Below are 20,379 nucleotides of genomic sequence, written 5' to 3' on the forward strand. Positions count from 1 at the left end.
TGTGGTAGGTTCCTTCCTGAGGACCAGAATAAATCAGTAACAACAGAAGGGGGACTGACTGGGAGCTAAAATGAGAGCGGCAGAGATGGGCAGGGCGGGGCTATGGGTCTCAGGGAGCTCAAGGGTGTGAGTGGGGGTGCCTGAGTGTGTATGTGTGTGAGCGCCCAAGAGTGGGTGTGTCAGTGCCTGAGTGTGCATGGGGGGGGGGTGCCTCTAAGTGTACGTGGACAGGATGGTATGTGCAGAACTATTTCTGGCCCCAGGGATGGGAGATTGGGGAAGGCTCCATGGAGCGGGCCTCATTGGAGTTGGGTCTGAGGCAACGAGTAGAAATTGAACAGGGGTGTTTGGAAGGAGACAAGTTTTTTGAGGCCAAGGGAGCAGCACAAGCTGTGGGTTGTGCTCTGAGAATAGTCAGGTTCAGCTGGAGGAGGAGCCTGGGGCTGCAGCAAGAGCAGAGCGCCGAAAGGGATTTAGTAGGCAGAATGGGCCGATCTTGCTAGAGGGGTCTACCTACAATTGGGCAGGTGCTGGAGCCCTGCCAAAGGCTCTGGAACTGAGAAGTGTTAGGAATTGACCAAGGGATGGTCTCAGCTTGTGGCCTGACTGGCCCTTTTCCAAGAATTTATGATTACCCAGGTCAGGGTGATGGTGCCTGCCCACGGCTGGGTGCCCTTGGGGGAGTGGGGGCTGGGAGTGTGCCCCTCTGAGGAGGAGCATGCACCCACCCCTGGGAGAGCCGAGGCTGCAGGGCGTGGGTCTGACTGTTTTCAGGGGTCCTCTTTAAGGCCCCTAGTCAACAGTCACATCCAGCTTCTACTGTGTGTTTGGCGCGCCATCTGGCCACCGCCACACCCCTGCTTTACAGGTGAGGGGACTAGCTCTTCAAGGAGTTAAGTGAAGCACCTGCCCAAGGTCACACAGCCAGGGGGTGGAGGGACAGGGCTCTGTGCCACCACTGCTCGGTCCAAAGCCTGTGCTCTGAGCCCTAAGAGCAACCAAATGACAGCCACCATCCACTGAGCCCCTCCTACAGGCCAGAACTGGCTCTAGGCATTTTGTAAGTATTAGCTCAGGTAATTCACACATCAGCCCCAAGAGGTAGGTACTGTTAGTCCTGCTATTTGATGAAGGAGGAAACTAAGGCGCAGAGAGGTTAGGAAACTGCCCAAGGTCACCCAGTCAGTAAGGGGCACTGAGAAGATTACAGCACATTGGGCTTGCTGCTTGAAGGAGTTGTGAAGGCGTGGAGAGCCCTACTTCCACTCAACCCTTCCTCTAACTCCACGTCACCCACCTTTTTTTTTTCTTTCTTTTTTTGGCTTTTTAGGGCTGCACCTGTTGCATATGGAATTTCCCAGGCTAGGGGTTGAATCGGAGCTATAGCTGCTGGCCTACGCCACACCCACAGCAACCCGGGGTCTGAGCTGCATCTGTAACCTATATCATAGCTCACGGCAATGCCAGATCCCCAACCCACTGATCAAGGCCAGGGATCGAACCTGCATCCTCATGGATGCTAGTCAGATTGGTTTCCACTGCGCCACGAGAGGAACTCCCACCCACTTTTTGCTGACGAATGAGATGGCAGAATAATAAAACAATGAGAGTGATCGGGGCCAGGCACTTAATACTGAACTTTCACAAAGTCCATGTGATAGAGTTAGGATAGAGTCATTGGTTTTAGGATAGAGTTACCAGCTATCAGTCTTATCTCCAACAGATAAGGACATCACAGCCCAAAGAGCTTTAGTCCCTTTGCCCAAGAGACTCACAGGAAACAAGTGGTGGAGCCTTGAAAGAGCCCAGGTTGGCCCCAAACTGCAAGACTGGAGACTCCCCGCCCACCCCCTATCCGTGCCTGTGAACTCTGGGTCCTGATCAGAACTCCCCAGTCATGGGGAAGACCTCAGGTCACGCTCCGCCTCTCTCCAACCCTCCAGGAACCTTTGTTTGAGACTGGCTGGCTTGCCCGATCCTCTCTCTAAAACTCTGGAATGCTTTTTAAAGCTGAAGGATGCCCCAAAGCCCACTCACACCCGTGGGGGTGCTCAGGGGAAAAGAACCCACGTACCCAAGGCAACTCTCCAAGGCATTTGCTATCCCTCACTCCATCCCACCCCTGTAAGACACACACCCATTTCACGGATGGGAAACTGAGGCTCAGAGAAGCTGTGCCATTTGTTCAGGGTCATCCAGGCAAGCCAGGCGCTGCATCCTGGGCTCAGTCCCTGGGATCACCATGCTGGTCCTTCTGATTTGAGACTTATGTGCTCTTTTGTCTCTGAATATCTCAGGCTCCGGATGTGGGCTCACCTCTGAGGGTCCCTCCTCAGCCCCTTCAAAGACTCTTCTCCCCTCTTCCCTGTCCCCTGGGTCCACCCTTAAATTCCAGAGACTTCTCCTGGCTGACTATACCCTCTGCCCTAGTCAGCCCCTCTCAGAAGACTTTCGCCCTCTCCCCCGTGTGGCTTCTGGGAAGTGATGCCTTTAGCTGTGGCTAGCGGCACGGGATTCCGTAAGCCTGTCTCTCAGAAACAATTAAGAGAAGTGTAACCAAAGGTCAAAAATATCCCTCCCCTTTCAGCCGTGATTCTGGTTCTAGAAATTCAGTTTCTAGAGAAATAATCAGAAGGAAACACAATGTTCTCTGCATGGAGATGTTCGTCACAGGGTTGCTGATATCAGCAAAAATAATGTGGAGACAAGGGCAAAATACAACAGGGGTACATTGCAGCCTATCTCGAGCCTCCTCGTGCAACCCCTCCCCCACCAGTGAGCTACTGGTGTTCACTGGGGCTCCCCACAGGTCAGATCACAGGCCTGTATGTCTCGTCTAGTCTCTCCTTTAACCCTGACAACAGCCTTGGGAAGTGGGTACCAGCAACATTCCCAGTTTACAGATGAAGAACCAGAGGCATGGCGCGGTCAGGTGCCCAAGGACCATCTGTGCCCAGGCAACCCCACATCTACCCAGCTCAGCTATTTCCAGAGCAGTGGTGGGTACCAGTTACTGTCACCAGTAGTGGGTTGTTGAATGGGGGCCCAGTGTCGGGTGTGGAGTGCCGCTCAGGTGTGGCAGGATAAGACACTATTTTGAGATCTCTAGGCGTTGCCATGGGTTCTTACCCTTGCTTGTCCTCATTGCCAGTGCTGTCCCCGACTGCTCAGGCAGTAACTGCAGGTGATGTCTTAAGCATCACCCACAGCAGAAACAATGGTGAGAGAGTCCAAGGGCATTTGGTTTTCCAGAACCAGAGGAAGGTGGAAACACCAGGGGGCTGAGGCAGCCGGCAGCCCTATGTGACCTGTTGCAAGAACAAAGGATTCCCACACCAAGGAGTTCGCAACAACCAGCCACACACCCTCCCCTCTCAGTATAAAAGAAGCCTGAATTCTAACTTGGGTAAGATGGTTCTTTGGGACAGTAGTCTACCATCTTCTCAGTTTTCTGACTTGCTGAAAAAGTCATTATTGCTTGTGCCAACAATCTGTCTCTTGATTTATTGGCTTGTCATGAGGTGAGCAGTCTGAACCTGGACTCAGTAACAGGAGAAGGAGTGAGTGAAGGAATTAGTAGGACACGGCAGCCCCTAAGACAGAGAGCTGCTTAGAATTTCCGTGTGGGGATCCTCCTGTCGCCGTGGTATCAGGACCACATCTGCCCAGGAGGGACAGACAGGGAGGAGAGAGCGTGACTTCAGGGCTTGGGGGAGAGAGCAGCAGGAATGGAGTTCCTCTCTGATGTTCAATTTTCATGTTCCAGGAGTTCCCGTCATGGCTCAGTGGTTAACAAATCTGACTAGGGACCATGAGGTTGCAGGCCTTGCTCAGTAGGTTAAGGATCTGGCGTTGCCATGAGCTGTGGTGTAGGTTGCGAGACACGGCTCAGATCCCGCATTGCTGTGACTGTGGTGTAGGCCCACAGCTACGGCTCTGATTAGACCCCTAGCCTGAGAACCTCCATATGCCGAGCGAGCAGCCCTAGAAATGGCAAAAAGACAAAAAAAAAAAAAAAAAAGAAAAGAAAAGAAAAATTCATGTTCCATTTCAATGATAATGAAGCATTTATACATATTCGATGTCTCCCAAATCAGTGTGGAAAGGGGAATTCCTCTGGCCACCAGGGACCACCCTGCCACCCATGTAGAGTGTCTGCCCCCAGAGGTGACAATGCATGTGTGCATTCCTACAATGAGGAAGGCCTGGGTTTCGTCCACGAGCCCCTGAACCCCAAAGCTTATAGCCCTCCTTGCAAGATGCAGCCTTTCGCATGATTAGATGTGGACAAGCAGAGCCACCTGTCACTTTCTGGCAGTTGGGACAAACTCCTCCCCACCTCCCCGCCCATCTCTGGGCAGGGAAGGAATGGTCCTTACATGCCAGGAGAGCCTCAGCGGCTGTGTGCACCCTAAAATGCCCAGTGGGTCTCAGGTACACCCCATGTCCTGTCCTCCAACACCACCACAAACAACTACCATGGGTTTAAAGAACACAGCAGCACACCCCAGAGAGCCCTGTGACTCATGGCTGTTTCTTTAGGAGCAATGGCAGCTTCTAGAAGCCTTAACTCTCTTTGATCAAGGAGGAAACCAGGGCTCAGAGAGGCACGGGATCTTCCCAAGGCCACACAGCCAGTCAGGGATAGGGGCAGTGAGAAACCCAGGTCCCCCATCTGCCAGGCTGGGGCGCTCCCAGGAACCCTGTCCTGCACCCAGCCTGCCCCTGCACCAGCCAGGGACCCTGCACTCCAAGCTCAGGCCACAACAAGGACATGTTTTACTGCATCTGCCTCCACACTCAGAACGATTCATTAGTATGGAACAAGTTCCTCCCTGCCCTTGCCAGAAGAGTCCTGACACAAACACAGTTGGAGGGGTGGCATAATTTCTCTCTTTGTTGAGCATTTATATATGATTAGTGTTGGAACGGTCCCTGGAGACAGATCCAAGTCCCCCATTTTTAGATAAGGACAGAAGGCTCAGGGTCAGGGTCCAAATGTGAGTGATTCAGTGGCACAGTTGAGACACAAATCCACCAAGCATGCCCTGGATTTTTCAGCTGTTTGTTTATACACAGAGGCCACAGCAGGAGGGTTGGGGGGGGGCAGAAGGAGGAGGGAAGGAATGAAGGAAGTGGGGGAGGGAGGAAGGGAGGGAGAGAGGTAGAAGGAAGGAAGGAAAGAAGGAGAAAGAAAAACTACCACTTACAAGCATCTATCTGGGTACTTTGTATAAATTGGTGCTAAGCCTCATCCCAGTCCTTACAGTGAGGTATTTCTAGCCCCATTTTGCAGATGAGTAAGCTGAGGCTCAGAGAGGGCAAGCACCTGCCCAAAGTCACAGAGTCAATTCCAGGGCTGGGGCTGGAATTGGCATCCTTTTCTTTCCCCCACACCAGGGGTTGGTAGACCATAGCCTGTGGTCTACCACCTGTTTTGTTGAAATGGTTGGGGAAAAAAATGAATAGAAGAATAACACTTTGTGCCTGGCGAAAATGATATGGAATTCACAATTTGGCGCCCACAAATCAAGGTTGATGGGAAGACAGCCATTCTCATTAATTTATGTATTGTCTCTGCCTGCACTCACTTAGACTGGCAGGATGGAGTAGAGGTGACAGAGAAGTTGGGGGCTGCATATTTGCTTTCTGGCCCTTTGCAGGAGAGGCTTGCTCTGCCCCGCCCTCCACCACGCCCACACTGTCTCCATGGGTCTGGAAGGTCTGCAGGGCCTCCCTGTAGTTGTGCAGGCTCTTCTCTGCATGCAACCATCAGGGCTGAAACCCAGACTTCCATCTGCTTGCCAAGCCATGTGCCCCGGGGGCTGGGACCGCTGGAGAAAGGACTTGTTCCTGATTTGTGCACCTAGAGTGGTCACCTTTCTTTCTTCTTCTTCTTTTTTTTTTTTTTAATAGGGACGAAGCTACTAGCGTCGGCCCCAAAGCCGGGGCTCCCTTTCCCTCCCATCACAGCCCCTGGAAGGCAGCCCCACGGCAGTCGTCAGCTCTGTGTCCCAAGGAGCCAGAGAGAAGGTGGGGGAAGGGTGGGGAGCAGAGTCTGGGCAAAGCCAGAGGGAGGGAGGGAGGGAGTGAGAGAGGATGACCTGGGTGGCGGTGGGGCGCCGGTGGCTTCAAAGGGACAATCAGCAGGAGGGTAAATGAGGGGTTCTCTACCTTTCAAGTGACTCCTGGGGGGGCCGCGATTTATTCTCCTTGACTTTTGAGGCTGTAAAAGGCTTCCCACCTCCTCTCCCTCTGCTCTCCTTCCCCTGACCTCCTCTCCGGGGCTGGGGGTGGGGTCTCACTCCCCAAACTCTCTGAAGAGACAGAAGATGAAAAGGATTAATTCCTTGCTGTAGCCCATCTGCTCTGCCCACGGCCGCTGCGCAGAAGTACGCGCCCGGGTCACCCGCCTCCGCAGGCCTGAGAACGGGCTTTCCAGAGGCCACGCTGGTGGGAGGTAGGGACGTGGGCCACCTGGGGGTCCATGGCGTAGCCTCACGTCTAGAGCTCCCAGGCCAGGGCTTAGCCACCACCAAGAGCTGCCCTGAAGCCCAAGCACGTGGCGAAGGAGAAATGGGATCATGGATGGAAGGGATGGAGGGAAGGGAGAGGGAAAAAAACCACAGAACAGAATGGAAGAAAAGGCAGAAAAGAAAGAAAGAACTTCGACGATGTCAGGCTAAGTGGAAAAGCCGGGCACAGGAAACCACGGATTATCTGAAATATCCAGAGCAGGCACATCCACAGCAATGGAAAAGCAGATGGGTGGTTGTCTGGGGAATGCAAGGATGGGGAGGTGATAACTGAAGGCAACAGGGTTTCTTTGGGCGTGATGAACACGTTCTAAAGTTGAATGTGGTGATGGCTACACAACTGAGTGGGCTAAAAACCAGGAAATGGAACACCTGAAACGAGTGAAACGTCCAGTACGTGGCGTCTATTGCAATAACACTGTTATATAAAAAATGAAAGAAAATGATAGAAAAGAGACAAAATGTGAAGAAAGAAAAAGAGGAAGAGGTGGGGGCCAAAGAAGGAAAATTCATGTCTGTTACGTCTGAAGAAGCACCTGCCACCTGCCAAGAACTGTGCTAAAGGCCTCCACAGGCACTTAGGGCCTTGCTCCATTTTATTGTCACAAGTCTGCAAAGGAGGTCTGATAATTGCCATAGTATTATAGGTGAGGAAACTGAGCTCAGACTGTCCCGACTCGTTTAGCATCACCCAGCCTCTAACTGGTGAGGGGCCAGGACTCACTGGGCTCCCTAACTTTCACGCTGAGGCAGGAAGAAACCTCAGAAACTTTGTGGTGTGACCCCCCAAGGGCAGAGGTGACAAAGCAGCAGCCAGGAGGATTCCAGTGTTGGGGGCACCTAGGCCCCTTGGTCAGGGGTGGGGTGGGGGTTGGGAGGGCTTGGGGGTGGCGGGGCAGGGGTGTGTGTGGCCAGCTGCTCTGGGCGGCTCTGCAAAAGAGCACCAGTAAGAGCTCATTATGAAATACTGGAATCAATGTGCCAAAAAGTTAAGTCTATTCAACGATCCAAATGATTCAAGTAAACTAGTTTGGGCTTCAGAAGGGATAAATCATGCAGAACTTTCTGAGCAACAGTTCCTTTTTTTTTTTTTTTCTCTTTTTTAGGGCCGCACCCAGGGCATATGGAGGTTCCCAGGCTAGGGGTACAATGGGAGCCACAGCCACAGGAATGCAGGATCCTAGCCGTGTCTGCAACTTACATCACAGCTCACAGCAACGCTGGAGCCTTAACCCCCTAAACGAAGCCAGGGATTGGACCCGTAAGCTCATGGTTCCTACTCGGATTCGATTCCACTGTGCCATGACGGGAACTCAACAGCTCTTTCTTAAGAAGCCTATGTACCTCAGTCATTAAATTTTTTACTCCCTCTGCCATTGGAAACTGGACTTGGAGCAGAAGAGAAAGCCAGCCTCCCTCCCCTGGGGCCCCCCATCCTTGGCCAAACAAGGACACGGCCTGCAGATGTCAGGAAGATTGTCGGAACTCTCTGGATTCCTACAGCATCTCAAGGATCCTGTCACGTTTCCTGGGGCTGGGGAGAGGGTGGGGCTCTTTCCACCCGCCCTGATGCTGTGATTCAGAGCAGGTGGGTGGGTGGATTCCCCTGCGAGGCCCGCTGCTGACACCACTATTTGAAGGGAGGCCATGGTGTGACGTCAAAGTGAGAAAAGGGGAAGCAGCAATTTCTGAGCTCCCACTGGGCCCCGGAACTTCCCTCCTTGAGACTTGGTTCCCTGATCTCTAGAGCAGGGGTGGTATGAGTCAATTCTTGGGGCTCTTGGGGACCTAGAATGAGATATTCATTTATCAATTAATTCTTCATTCACTTGTGCAGTCAACAGATGTTACTGGACCTCCGGTACCAGGCACAGTGCTAGGTATTAAGGACACAGTGGTGACCAACACCTAGATGTGGGCTTACAGTCGAGGGGAGCAGACCGTGCACAGAGGGGTAAGAAGGAGGGGGTGCGGGGTGGGACAAGGCTTGGGGACAGGATCCAGGGGCCCAGAGGAGGAGTTAGGGAGTATAGGTGGGGCAGGGCCAGCCCTGTTGGTCCTGATGAGAACTCTGTGTTGGATGCCAAGAGCAGGGGCAGAGGGAAGTCCATTCTCATCTGGCAAAGCCCATTCCCTTTTGTGCGGCTGCAGGAGGAAGGAGGGCAGGTAGGAGAGGCCCAGCAAGGGGACTGTGAGGGGTGGGGGCACCCGTGGGTCCTTGCCTGTCTTTGGACCTCTTCTCCCCAGGGCTTTGTGAACTGGAGACTGGCACTTGTCATCTGCCTCTGCAGGGATTGAATCGGGAGCCACTGCAGCTGCAGACCCCCAGCACCCCCTGAAAGGAGCTCAGAGTGGGGAGCAAGAGTGAGGCACTCTGTGCACTGGGAAAACTGGCAGGACAGGTCTTCAGATGGGTAGATGTTGCCAGGAAAAGATTGGATGAGCCCAATTCTTGCCCTTTCTCATATCTAGAAAAGCACTAAAACCCTCCATGGTGACATCTGCTCCTTGTGATGAGTAGTAACCTTCACGAGACCAGCAGTGACCTTCTCTCAAATGTGGGCATGGCTGTGTAGGGCTCCCCCTTCACCCAAATCACATCTATACTGGCACTCTCCTCCTACCTCTTTGGAGCCGTATTTCAGAGCTCTCTGAAAGGCTGCCTCCCAGGCTATAGTCCTCACTTTGCCCCAAATAACTCTCAGCTTTTAGGTTGTGCCTTTTTTTTTTTTTTTTTTTTGACGGCTTCCTTGAGCTCTGATTCCAACCTGCAGGCCTTGGGGGGTAGCAGAGCGGCAGGCCTGGGGTCTCTGCAGAAAAGAAGGTATCACGCCCTAAGAGACTCTTCCTCCAGGTGCCCAGGAGTCTTAGCTCCCTGCCTTGGGCAAGTTGAGGGTATAGAAAAGCCCTGGGCAGGGGTCCAGAGATACAGGGGTCTACTCCCAGCCCCTCCCCAGCTCTCTCTGGGCCTCAAGAGAGGTCACTTGCCTCCCTGGGTCTTAGTTTCCCCATCTGCTGTCTATGGGACTAGCACTGAGTCTGGGTTAAATTCAAGTCTAGGCAGCATCTTAGCATGGAAAGAGCCTGGTTTGGGGGTCAGACAGGCTAGGGCTGGACTCCTAGCTCTGCCTCAGGTAAGGCCACCCTGTGGTCCAGTGTGGGCTAGTTTGCTCCCAGAAGCCTGCTACTGGCTGGGGACCCACATTTTGAAAATCACTGAGCTGAAATAACATCGCTCTGCAAAGATGGCCTTTGCTCAGCTCAGTGCTTCCCCCTCAACAGTGGAGCAAATTCTTGGTGAATGTTTGTGAATGAGCGGACTCGGAGTGGTTGGTCTTGTGGGGGCAGAACGGGCTGGAGGCTGGGTGTGGGCCTGGGGATGGTGTCAGGAGGGGACAGGGACCAATGGTGGAGGACCTCTAAGGCCAGGCCAGGGAGCTGGGACTTGTGGTCACTGAACCTGGCCCCCAGAAGCCACGTCCCACGGCTGGAACCTGAGAATGTAACCTCAGATGGCAAAAAGGACTTCGTGGATGTGATTAAGTGAGGCAGTTTGGGATGGGGAGGGTATCCTGGATTATTCTGGCGGACCCTGGACATCATCACAAGGACCCTTATTATAAGAGGGCTATTTGGTGACAAAAGAGGGGAAGGAAAGGTGACCGTGGAGGCAGGAGGTTGGGGTGATGGGAGGAAGGGGCCATGAGCCAAGTTATGTGAGTGACCCCCAGATGGTGGCCGAGGCAAGGAAGTGGATTCCCCTCTGAAGCCTTCAGAAGGAACCAGCCCTGCTAATACTTCGATCTCAGACTCTTGATCGAAAACTCTTGTTTTCCATCACCAAGTTCATGGTCATTTGTTGAAGCAGCCCTACCCTGGGAACTAATGCAGGCTCATTTCTAGTGGAGGTTACTGAGCAGAGTCAGGGGAGCGGACGGGGTGAAGCTGGGGGTTTGGGATCAGCAAAGGGGAGAGGTGATGAGGGGCAGCGTGAAGGTGGCCGATCAGGGTCAGGAAAGGGGAGACAGAGCATCCTGCCGGGGAGGCTACTGATTGGCCTCAGGGAAGAGAGGACCACTCGGCTCAGCCAGCCGCTCGCTCCTGAAATCTCACCTTCGCTGGCTGTTCCTGACCCCCCCACCTCCACCTCTGCCATCACCAACTAAGGGCAGGTAGGATCAGTCCCTTGGAATTCTCAGCTCAGGCAGGCACCTCCAGCCCCTTGGTAGTGATAAGGGCTCTCGGTCAGGTCAGTGCTGGTTTCTGACCCCAGATGGGGAGCAGGAAGGACACTCTATCGTCATAATGGAAGCCACCTCATGGAGGGCCACACAAGTCCCCGATCGCCCTGGCAGCTTCCATGAGAAAATTAACCTCTGGCTGTTCCTGGTTTCCTGAACCCCCATTTCCCCAAAGTACGAGGCCCTCCAGCTGGTTCCCCCTCCTCCTCTGTTGGACCCTTCTGCTCTGCAGCTGCTATCTGACCCAGGCAAGCACAGCCTCCCAGCTGGCCTTGGTGGCCAGCGTGGCTGTGATGATCAGAAGAGGAGGTGGACGCTGGTTGCAACCCAGAGGACGTCAGTAATGGGGGCTGCGCTTTCTGTTTCTGCTCAGACCTTGGCTTGGGCTGCGTTGCTAGCTTGTGTCCCTTTAACAACTTAACTTCTCAGAGCCTCAGTTTCCCCATCTGTAAAATGGAAACTATACAAGCATCTCCTTCACAGGGTTGTGCAGATGATGAGACAAGGCCATGGGTCTAAAGGGTCCAGCACCACCCTGGAGGAATGGGCCTTTCCATCTGCATTTTAGGTTCAGCTCCGAGGTCTGCTCCCAGGGATGGGCTCTCTGGGTCATGCACTGACTCCTGTGGGTTCCCTGCATACTGGTTTCAATCCTTGGCACCTGCTGGATGGAACCACTATTAGTCTGTCACCATAAGCCATCACAGGTGACAAGGGTGGTGGCCTGCAGTGGGGAGCTTGGTTTATTTCCCTTTGTACGCTAGCACCTGGCACAGATGGGTTTAAGACTGGGATAAGAAGGATGAATACATAGAAACAGTGGCCAACATAAAACTGGCTGTTCAATGAGGCGTGGGTGTTCAGTGAGGGTTAGCGGTTGCTGGCAAACACCTACTGGGTGTCTCCCTAAGGATTCAAGGTAAAGGCAGCCTGTTAACCAGGTCACACAAGTAAGAGCAGTAGGAAGTGGTATGATGCTCGACTAAATTGCACCCATTGCCTTCTCTAGAATCCACACCCCATGCTTTGTCCTTTGTTTGCTCTGTGAACTAAATTAGCTTTATATTGGAGGCCACTTCCTGAGTGAGGCAGGAAGGACAGAGTCAACTGATCTATCAGGGCCAGACTGGAAGCATCCTGATCTGCATTTTGGAGAGATGCCTTTAGATGGCTTGGGGGATGGATTTGAGAGGGAGTCTGGGAGGAAGCAGGATGCAGGAGCAATGAGGCTTGCTCTAAAGGATAGCAATGGATGGGTGGAGGGCCTGGGACCCAAGTCTCTACACTGGCCACTGCAAGGACCAGAGAGACACGAGGCCCAGGGGTCCAACTGGACAGTTTTGCTCCCCCCCAACCACCACAACACTCCACAGGGACCAGCATCCAGAGGGTGTGGGTGTGCACTGTCCCCCCAAGATTTTCTCAAGTCCGATGCTCAATGCTCAAGAGCAGATGAGTATCCGCTGGGGGTGGTAGAGCCTATCCACACCCCTGAACTCACGTGTGCTTCAGAGGACGAGGGGGTGCCCAGGGCAGGCTGCTTGAGGACAGACCCTACACTCTATGAAATGAGCAAACCAAGGCCCAAGAGGGGAAGAGACTCGCTCAAGCCACAAAATGAGGAAGGCAGAGCTGAGACCGGGACTGTGTAGCTGACTTTCCATACCTGTTCATCACAATAGATGCCCCAAATGTCATTTCTACAAACCTGGCCCTCAGCACAGTTCCAGGCATGTGGTGGAAAGTTGACAAATGTTTGTGAATGAATGAATGAATGGATGGATGAATGGGTCAGGCACATAGACCAGCATTCTGGGGGACAAAGGCATGGTCTGTGGAAAGAGAAATGAAGTGACATTTATTGAGCACTTGTATGTGGTCTACCAGCATCCTGTTACCAACTCCTTTCAACAGTGAGGGCTCGCTCAGACCTATAAATTTTCTCTCCATGTGAGAGCTTTCTTGGGCCACTTATGTCTTTGGCGATAATTCCCCTTAATCTCTTGCATTAGCTTTGTCACCAGTGAATTGATCTCAGTTTCACTCTGGTTCTGTTATCTTTTCAGCCTGGATACCATTTGGGGGTGGGATCCTGGGACATCCTCTCTCTTGCATCTCCTGCATCCTGGGCATCCAATGATCTCTGAGCCTAATATATATATATATATATTTTATAGCCTCCTAGATTTTGCTCTCTTCTCTTCTCTTCTCTCATGGACCAGTGCCACACCTCCCTTCACTGATGTCCCCATCTCATCTTTCTGGTCCATGTCTTAGGGGGCAACCAGAGCCCTCTTTCCAAAGCACAGAGCTGTCTGGGTTACCCCCATCCTTGTTCTAATCCTTCTTTCTCCTCCTAAGACCCATAGGACAATGGCCGAGCCTGGCTTTCAAGGCTCTGCCTTCCCAACCCGGCCAGCCCTCTTTCTCCTCCCACTTGAGCACCTCCAAAGGAAGAGCTGATGGGTAACAGGTGCTCATTGTCTTGGGCCCAGAGCAGGGTTGCTGATTTAACCTGCACGAGGCAGCATTAGTGTGTGGCTCCTTGAGGGCTGTCCTGGAGGCTTTTAGCGAACACTTAATGACCACTAACTAAGTGGCAGTGTTGGGCCTCAAACTTAAGACTCCCGACTGCTAGAACAAGATAACTAGAAAAAAAAGGGCCCCCGCCAGTTTTGGAGTCGGGGCACTCTATCCAGATCCCAGCTATGTGGCTTTGGCCAAATTCTCTGAGTTTTGACTTGTTCTTTTAAAACAGAGGTACAAAGGCCTACCTCAGGGGGCGTTTGGGAGGCCGGAACAACACGTGATCTGCAAAGTGCTCATGAAGCGTTCCCAGCACCAAACATCCAAACCAGCACCCCATGAACAGCTGTGACCATGGGCCCCCTCCCCATGCCCCATCCCGCACACAAACCACAGGGCAGTTACCTGTCTGTGGCTCCCTGGGCGGCGGCGACCTCGGCGCCACTCCACACCTGGAGCCTCAGGGGCCTCTCTTCCTGCCACCTGGTTTCTCGGCTTTGATTCCTCATCAGCTGAGAGCTGTTGGACCTCAGAGGAGTTCTGTGGGCATTGTGGCTGGTGGGGCTGCAGCGGAAGAGCTGCTGGTATGCCGTGCGGAAGTCTCTGTTGAGAGCGGCGTACAGGATGGGGTTCAGTGCCGAGTTGGCATAGCCCAGCCATAGGACGACGGCTTCGACGGTCTCGTCGACGGCTTCATCCCCTTTCAGCCCACGGTAAACAAACACAGAGAAGTAGGGGAACCAGCAGATGATGAAGGCCCCCATCACGGCGGCCAGAGTCACTGTGGCTTTGTGCTCCCTGATGGTGGCTGCCCGCCAGGAGCTGATGTTATGGATCCTCTTGGCCTGATCCCGGGCAATCTTGAAGATGCGGTAGTAGGTGATGCACATGACCAGCAGAGGCAGGTAGAAGGTGACCAGTCCGTCCACCAGGCCGTACACCAAGTTGACCTGGACTTTGCACTTGGAGATGGTGTGATTGGCCCCGCTGGGATCCATCCTGCTGCTGTTCCATTCCAGGTGGATAGACAAGAAGGACAGGGTGATGGAAATGACCCAAATTAAGACCAGGGAGATGGCGACCCGGGCAGGAGTGATCAGCACAGGGTAGCGCAGGGGGTCCGTGACCGCACAGTACCGGTCGAGGCTGATCATGAAGAGGTTGAGGATGGAGGCCGTGCAAAGCATGACATCCAGGCTGGTATAGATATCGCAGAAGACCTTGCCGAAGCTCCACCTGCAAGACAGCTGGTAGAAGGCCGAGAAGGGCAGCACCAGGAGGCCGAGGAGCAGGTCAGTGACGGCCAAGGATACGATGAAGCAGTTGGTCAGACTGCGGAGCCGGCGGTTCAAGCCCACCGCCAGGCAGACCACCACATTGCCGGCGATGGTGATGAAGATGAGGAGGATGAGGATCAAGCTGACAGTGACCTTGAACGCAAGAGGGTCCAGACAAGAGGAAGAGGCTGTGCTGTTGGATGCCATCCTGGGACCCTATGGCTCCTTCCTTTGCCCAAGGCCCCTCGTTGATTCTCTTCCTGCTCCCCAGTGTGTCAGTGAGGTCAACCTCTGGGCTCCAGGCTCCCGGGCAGAGCCAAAGAAGTGTCCAAATCTGGGGAGTCTGCAGTGATCATCCCGGTGCTGTTTTCCTAGAAATAAATAAAGCCGTTTCCTAGGAGGTGTCAGGCATGAGTTTGAATAAAAATGAGGGACAGCGAGTCCTCGAAGTGAGGTTCCTGGTTCAAACCCCTTCTTCAAACAGCCTCCTGCAGAGCCGGTTTCCTCCCAGGGCGGGGCAGATTTCTACTCTCCAGTTTGGGCATGGAGACTGAGGCACTGGGGCAGGAGTCTGGAGGTGGCTTTGGTTTTCTGTGGGAGGCATCAGGTGGAAACATGGCTGCAGCCTTCTCCATAGCAGGTGGCTGCTCCCATCCACGACGTGATGGGGGTCAATTACTACGGCCTCTCCATCTGGGGTCCACGGGAGAGCATGGGCTGAAAAGGCAAAGAGCGAGTGTTGACCCTGTTGAAACCAGACCAAGAGGGTGACCCGATTCAAGATGGACCCTTCTAGGAGTTCCCGTCGTGGCTCAGTGGTTAGTGAACCCAACTAGCATCCATGAGGACTCGGGTTCAATCCCTGGCCTCACTCAGCGGGTTTAGCATCCGGCATTGCCGTGAGCTGTGGTGTAGCTCACAGACACGGCTCGGATCCTGCATTGCTGTGTCTATGGCATAGGCCGGCACCTACAGCTCTGATTGGACCCCTAGCCTGGGAACCTCCATATGCTGTGGGTACGGCCCTAAAAAGACAAAAAGACAAAAAAAAAAGAAAAAAGACCCTTCTAGACCTTGACTCCCACCTTCCGATGCCAGGAAGCATGGGGCCAGTCTTGTACCTCCCCTCAGAAGGGACTGAGGCCATCAGGATGCATAGTTGGGGGAGGAATCGGGGCAGGATGCAAGGGGGCTGGACCACCAGGTCACCACGTGAGATACCATGGGAGGGGGCGGGGCTAGGGTTGTTTATACTGGGGAAAGAAAGATCTAGACACAGACTCTAAGCTCCATGAGGACAGGGGCTGCCTCTCTTGGCTCACTGCTGGTTCTCAGTGCCTGGTTCCACGGGCAGGCATTAAGCATCTGATGAAGAGACAATGAAAAGAATGAAAAAATAAGCAAACGTAAAACACGGACTCTTGACAAAGTGCCGAGAACAGTGCTCTACAGTCTTGTTTTACAAAATCCCATCAAACTCAAAACCAGGAGCCCGGCAAGCTTTTTCAGGAAAGGGCCAGGTAGCAACTATTTTCCGCTCTGCCTCCCGCACGGTCTCTGTTATAATTACTCAACTCCAGGCGACATGCACGTGACTGAAAGTGGCTGTGCTCCCAGAAGACTTTACTAAGGACACTGAAATGTGAATTCCACCTCATTTTCACGTGTTGCCAAATAGTATTCTTCTTGTGATTTTTCTCCCCCCCCCCTCAAACTCTTTAAAGCCATTTCTGGGCTAAAAACGTAAAAGCTATTCTTAAGCTGCACAAAACCAGGGAGAGGACCAGATTTAGTCTGCTGTGGTAGTATGCCAACTTCAGCCCCACCCCACACCTGCTTGAAACATCTCTCTAAACCTCACTTTCCTGGTCAGCTGGTACAGAACTCACTCAGTCTTTCTCATGCACAACAGTCCGCTGGGTGGTGGCTGTGGTTTATTTATTAGCACCCCATCACGGTATTTCAGTGGCTTCTAGTTCCTTCCCTCCTTCTTCCCTCCCTCCCTCCCTCCCTCTCTTCTTTCCTTCCTCTCTTTTCAGCTCCTGTCCCATTGCAAACATCACTTCAACATAATGGCTGAACACATGATGCTTCTCAGGTGAAATTCCCTCCTAGCACTGATTTTCTGTGATTCCATTTGATACCAAACAAGCTCAGGCCCTGCTTGATTCCTGGACCCTTTCTCTTAAGTGGATCCTGATTTTCCAGAGAGCAGCCAGCAAGTCAGTCTCCTGGGATGTAGGAGTGTGCAGAAAATCAAGTCGACAGCGGAACCCCTCTCAGAAACAAGCTCATCAGTGTGTGACAGAAATTAAGCCTCTCCCAGGCTCTTGCCTAGAGCGGTTTGGCAACCTGAATATAAGAAGCATCACTTAATCATAACCACTGTGTTGGTGCCAGGATCACGGCTCCTGGTCACCTTCTGCCTCTCCAGCTGGCTCAGCCACCTAGCCTAGTGGGCTGGGCCCCTGGGTGTTATTTTTAGAAGATCTTTTCATGACATGAATAGCCTAAACAGCATGGCTCTTGACGCCACACTTAATTAACTTTGGAGGGGGTAGCAGCAAGAGTGATTTTTTTTTTTTTTTGAGAAACCCTATTTCTGATCAAAATTTTCTCTGACTTTCCTTAACAGCCAGGATGAGGTATTTTGAACTGGCATTTTGGTTAATGTTGGGAGGTTTTCAAATCTAAATAAACCAGTCTCTCATATAATTAAAAATGAACTCCTCTCTTTCTCCTCTCCCTCCCTCCCTCTGTTCTTTTCAGCCAATATGCCTTTCAGAATTTACAATGTGCCAAATGCTGTTCCAGGTGCTGGAGGGACAAAGATGAACAGAACAGCAGTGGTTCCCCTTTTCATGGAGTTTCAAAGAAGAACCACTTCTGTCCATTGTGCTTCTGTTTTATAGCCTAGGTCCCAGAAATCTCCAGTGACGTTTTGTGAAATCAGGAACTTTTGTGTGGAGCTCAGTCCATCTTGTAACTTGTGGGTAGAATGAAGAAACTTCCAGGAACCTAGGCTGTGGCAATACAACCAGCATCATGAGAAGACCCATGGAGAAGGACATCAGCAGGTTGGCAAGCAGCAAACAATGGCAGGCAGCCTGAGTGTCCATCAACAAGGGAGTGGTTCAACCAGCGATGGCACACTTGTATTGCAGGGGAGTTCTGAGCAAGGTGCGTTCAGGCATATTAGATGAAATATCATCTCATCCTCACAACCATCCCACAAGTGAGGGGAATCACTGTCTCTATTGAACGGTTGAGGAGAAGTCAAGTGATGCCATGCCCCTGCACAGTGGCCAGAGAGAACTGGATCCCAACTCAGTTCACGTTCCTCCAGCCTGCCTTGAGGCCTGTGCTTGCACCAGTCTGCAGCTTGCCCTTCTAAGTGGATCTCCCCAAACAGCCCTGTAATTGTCCCCCAACTTGGCCATTCGGGCAACTGGGACTTCATCCAAATGCAGGGCGCCTTCTCCCTCCCGCCTTCACCTTTGCTGTCTCCTTCACCTGGAGTCCCGCCCTTCCCTGTTTTTCCCTCAGTCTCTCCCGTTCCAAACACAAGTTTCCCTGTGATCCAAAAGGAGAGCATGCCTTTGAAACCTTTCCAAAGCCAAAATGGCATCAAGCAAAGAAGAGGTTATCTTAGGACATATTGTGCTAAAAATAAATCAAGATAGAGCACAGATGCTCAGACAAGGTTCAGAGCAATGGAGGCTGGATGCCGAGATGCTGAGTGTGGTTCCTGGGGAAGAAGCTTGGCGGTGCCATCCTAGCCTTGGGTGCAGGCTGCCTCTGTAACGGCTTGCCGAAAAACAAACTGGAACGCTGTTTTCGCTTTTCAGCTTTTTTCGTAAAAGTGAAAATTCTCTTTGGATTTCTTTCGGTTAGCAAAAAACAGGTACTGATGTAGGTTGTGAAAGAGAAGTAGGGTAAAGGAAACTTTCGAAAATTGGCTTGCCTGTGGGTCCATCTCCCTGAAGACTTCCTGAGTGCCTGCAGGCAGGGGCGCCCACCACCGCGCTTTGGACTGAATCACACTGTTGACACCTTGCGTTGTTAGTGTGGTTCTGTGTCTGTTCTCCAGTAGGGCCTGCATCTGGACCACCTCCCTCCACTTTGCATCCATCCATCCATCCATCCATCCATCCAGTAAATACTTCCCGTTGCCTATATAAGGGAGAGGTCCATGGTACACAGAATGAGTGTGTGCATGTAAGTGTGTATGTGTGCGTATGCGGCTTCCCAACTTTGGAAACCTAAAGGCCCTTAGCTTGGCATTTGATGGGTCTAGTTAGTACATCTGAATGGATATGTGAGAATGGGCCAATTTCCCCCAGCATTTTATAGTGAAACATTTCAATCACACACAAAATGTTGAGAAAACACTACAGTGTACATTAGATCTTGTCCCACTGTCCATGTAGATGAAATAATTGTCTGGTCGACCTCTCCCTCCCTCCCTCTCTCTCTGTATATGTGTACATGTGAAAATTATGTGGAATCATTAAAATAGGCTTCAGCCACTTCCTCTCCCCTTTCCACAGACTGACCACAGATGTTGCAGTTGTACGAGTCACACTGCTTCTGCTTCCACCATCTCATCTTTGCTTGAAGATCTTCTGCAAAGGTACTTTCTGGAGAATTTGCTCATGGGTGGCTGTGTCCCTCACTGATGCCCTGGGCCGGCTTCTGACCATTACTGATGGTTACCATCTAGCAAATGTGGCCGTAGGAAAAAGCAGGGTCCAGCTCAGAGTCTGACTCATCACATCAGGTGCCTCTGGGAGGCCACCCTGGCCAATTAGCTCTTGAGAGCAGCCACGGCTGAGTGTGTTAAGTGCCATCAGTGTGCTCACAGTCATGTGTTAAGTCCACTGTGCTGGGCTCTGGGTGGGGATACCTGCTTTGATCACCTCCTATTACCAGCCTTGGTTGTCTTTAAGTGTAGCTAGATCTTCGCTGTGGCATTCAAGGTTCTTCTGTCTTTTCTCTCCAGACCTAGCTTCTGCCTGCTTAGTGCCCTTTAGTTAGACAACACTTTGAGAAACAGCTCTGGTGGCTTTTAATTCCTCCTACTTTGGAAAGTCCTAGGCCCATTCTGACTCTGTGCCTTTGCACAGGCTGTTCCTGCTGCCTGGAATGCCCCTCCTCCCTTCCAGGCCTGCTGAGCTCTTGCTCTTCCTTAAAGACCTAGCTTCCTCTATCACCTCCTCCAGGAAGTCCTCCGGAGGTCCTTACTCCATTCTCTCTCACTCCACCTCCCATTCATACTCACTTCTGACAGAGCCTTGTGATTTCTGGGGGGTGCACAGTGGGTAGAATTCTGCGTTTTCAGGGCCCTAGGAAAATTCTCCTCTGAGCGTGGTCCTTGGTGATTTCCCCATCAGAAGGTGTCTGCCCAGGATCTGAGTTGTGGTGGGTAGAACCTGGGATTCCATTTCCTGTCTCAAGCCTCCCCTGTGGCAGCAAAGAAAATGGAGGCTTGAGGGGTTGTGGGTCAGCCCACCAGCAGAGGTACAGCCCAGGGACAACCCCATCTGCCTGATACCCTAACTCCCTTCTCACTGCTCCTCACCCACAAAATCCCAGAAGAGAGGCCACGGGTGGTGTGTTCTGCCTACCAACAGAGGGACAAGGCTATCTAGAAGAGCCACCCATCTAGAGGCTGGGGTCTCCTCTCATCAAATTTGATCAAACCAAGTCAACACTTTTTTTTTTTGCCCTTTTCCTTTGGAAATGAAACGAAGCTCCCCTTGTGCGGTTTGCGTACCTAAGTCCCAGGCACAGTCACTC

General features: G+C 52.4%; 1 protein-coding gene across 5 annotated transcripts in view; it reads right to left on the reverse strand.

The window, feature by feature from the left end:
• The window catches only part of HRH2 (histamine receptor H2), a 47,822-nt gene that overhangs the window by 11,975 nt on the left and 15,468 nt on the right, over nucleotides 1–20,379 (reverse strand). For 2 of the 5 annotated variants that reach the window (XM_047778073.1, XM_047778074.1), the window contains one exon: nucleotides 13,709–15,297. In XM_047778073.1, the coding sequence (XP_047634029.1) occupies nucleotides 13,709–14,787 (1,079 nt within the window). In that variant the 5' untranslated portion in view covers nucleotides 14,788–15,297. Of the gene's footprint in view, nucleotides 1–6,174; nucleotides 6,318–13,708; nucleotides 15,298–15,861; nucleotides 16,027–19,861; nucleotides 20,044–20,379 lie in introns of those variants that run through there. The other 3 variants (XR_007134501.1, XM_047778076.1, XM_047778077.1) reach the window with 3 other exon arrangements.

Source organism: Phacochoerus africanus, chromosome 4 (genome assembly GCF_016906955.1).
Source record: "Phacochoerus africanus isolate WHEZ1 chromosome 4, ROS_Pafr_v1, whole genome shotgun sequence".
NCBI classification, from domain to species: domain Eukaryota; kingdom Metazoa; phylum Chordata; class Mammalia; order Artiodactyla; family Suidae; genus Phacochoerus; species Phacochoerus africanus.